Below are 2,410 nucleotides of genomic sequence, written 5' to 3' on the forward strand. Positions count from 1 at the left end.
ATCAAATATCATATCACTGTCTTCAATTGTTTATTTTTATTTTGTGAATATTAATTGTTTGTATCTTTACTTGATTGATCTTTTATATAACCACTGAAAACGTCAAACTACTACACAACCCCCAAGATCAGGTCTATCACCACTACACAACCAAACATATTAATATAACATACCCACTAACTAACCAAACATATTTTTTTAAAGATTCCTAGTAATCTTCTAAGATAATCTATCTTTCTAGTAATTCAACATTCCCAGTAATCTAACATTTCTGAACCAAACCCCCCCTCAAGGGTAAGAGGTAGCATAGCTTCTCATTGTATAAGTCAACCTAAGTTTGAACCGAATTTTTCAAACATAAGTTTGTAGCATATAGCATGAACATGAAAGCGAATTTTTTCCCAAATCTTAGCATGTGGCGGTGAAAAAAAAAAAAAAGCACGAAGATCCTTGCTAATGAAAATCTTAATTTAGGATAATGGTGAGTCCTAGACTTGAAAGTCAACCAGGATAAAATCTGACCAAAGGGATCTTTTATGATCACTGAAAATTCAAAGAAAGAATGAGACTTATGTATGATAATCCATGATAAATCACCAAACTTTTATGCCAGTCGTGCGACACAGATTGAGTGGTGCTAAATAATCTCCAAGTAATTATCAATCAAGTTGGGTTCGCCTCAACAACTCAAAATCTAGTTAAAATTATTCATGACATAATTATATGAATCATATGAATCATTGAGATTCCTTCAAACCAAAAAGCACTCCACTCCCAAGTCAATTTCCACCAACACTTCTGCTTACTTAAGCTCATTGTTAACTTAAAAGCAAAAATAGCGAGAATCGCGGTCCAATTATTTCTCCAGTCAATTCATAATGCAACTTATCACTATCCATGTAGATTTTATGTTGATTATATAATTGAAACTAATGTATGATTATGCCTGATGCCTGTTTGTTTCTTCCCAAAGCAGAAAGTGTAACTTTGTAAACTCTTCTTTAGAGTCTTTTGACATAATGCTGTCGTCAATACACTGAACAAGCGAAAGAAAAGTCAAATAATGAGACTTACGTATGATAATCCATGATAAATCACCAAGGGCAGTAAACCATGATAAAGCTTAATATTTTTTATGCCACTCGTGCGACACAGATTGAAATCTTTTAAACTTTTAATCAATTAATTAGCTTTCACTTCAGTGTGTCTTTTTCACTTTCAATATAACAATCTTCTTCTTCTCTCTATAAATAACTTGCTTTCTATATATAGAATCTGTGTTCTCTTCTTGCTGCCACCACCAATCAAACCCGTCAAAAATCTCTCTCTCTCAAAACCTTCAGGTTCTGAATCAAAAACCATCATTCATCAACCATGGCCAAACAACCAATAGGCTGCGCTCCATTCACTTCTCCGTTTGCATCAGATAGCGGAACTCATGTGTCAACAGAACTAACGCTGTTCGATAAAGCTTGGCCTTGGCCAGCTGAGACCAGAGATGCAACCACACCTGTCCCTAGAGACTTCTCCGAGGCTGATATAAACAGAAGAGAGGTAGCTTCCAAGATTATGGAGATGAAAAGCTACGGCTCCGGAGAAGTGGAAGAAGAAAGGAGAAAGGGTGTTTCTACACAACTGGGGCTCCCTCCTTATAATCTACGGAACATCAGGAAGAAGCTTACAAGGAGTGATGTGGATGGTCATCAGTGCAGACTTTTGCTTCCAAAGGATTTGATCGATGTGTATGTTAAGCCTTCCATGAGCGGTGATAGCTTTGACAAAATTCAAAGTGGGGAGCGTCTGACAGTTGCGGTGTGGGATTATGATACTGAATCTATCCATAATGAGATGGCTTTGAAGAAATGGACTTCATCCGGCAGCAGCTACGCTCTCATTGGCAACTGGCGTAAAGATTTTGTGAAAAGAAGGAATTTAAAGGAAGGAGACGAGATTGCTATGTATTGGGATACTTCAAGGTTCAACTTCTGCGTTATTAACAAGAACTGAGCAGTTCTATAGTTGCTGTTTATGAAACCTATATTATGAATTATCTTTTTTTTTTTTTTTTTTTTTAAAAAAAAATTCATGAAATTAAGTCTAAGACTAAGACTGGAGAAAAGCTAGAAACTTTTCTCTATATAGAATGGCAAAATATTCTCTAATCATTGCCATGATGAGAATATATATTAGAATAAATAAGTCATGGCATATGTGTTAATTTGAAATTTGTATTTTGATTTTTATAAGAATTATATATATGTGTGTGTGATTGTAAAAAAGTGTTGTGGTGTTTTGTTTTTGTTCAAGTTTGATTAAATGCCTTTAATTCATCTTGTTTTTGTTTTCTCTCTTTTTCAAGTTGGGTGCTAAATAACCCCCCAAGTAATTATCGATCTCTATGTTATCAAGT

At 34.8% G+C, this 2,410-nt stretch overlaps 1 protein-coding gene across 1 annotated transcript; it reads left to right on the forward strand.

The window, feature by feature from the left end:
- Positions 1-1,374: 1,374 nt before the first annotated feature.
- LOC116139578 (B3 domain-containing protein At2g33720-like) lies at positions 1,375-2,007 on the forward strand. Its single transcript, XM_031425250.1, has one exon. It carries the CDS (start codon positions 1,375-1,377, stop codon positions 2,005-2,007), a length of 633 nt encoding a protein of 210 aa, XP_031281110.1.
- The last annotated feature ends 403 nt before the right edge of the window (positions 2,008-2,410 follow it).

This window comes from Pistacia vera, unplaced genomic scaffold (assembly GCF_008641045.1).
Source record: "Pistacia vera cultivar Batoury unplaced genomic scaffold, PisVer_v2 Contig352, whole genome shotgun sequence".
In the NCBI taxonomy this organism is placed as follows: domain Eukaryota; kingdom Viridiplantae; phylum Streptophyta; class Magnoliopsida; order Sapindales; family Anacardiaceae; genus Pistacia; species Pistacia vera.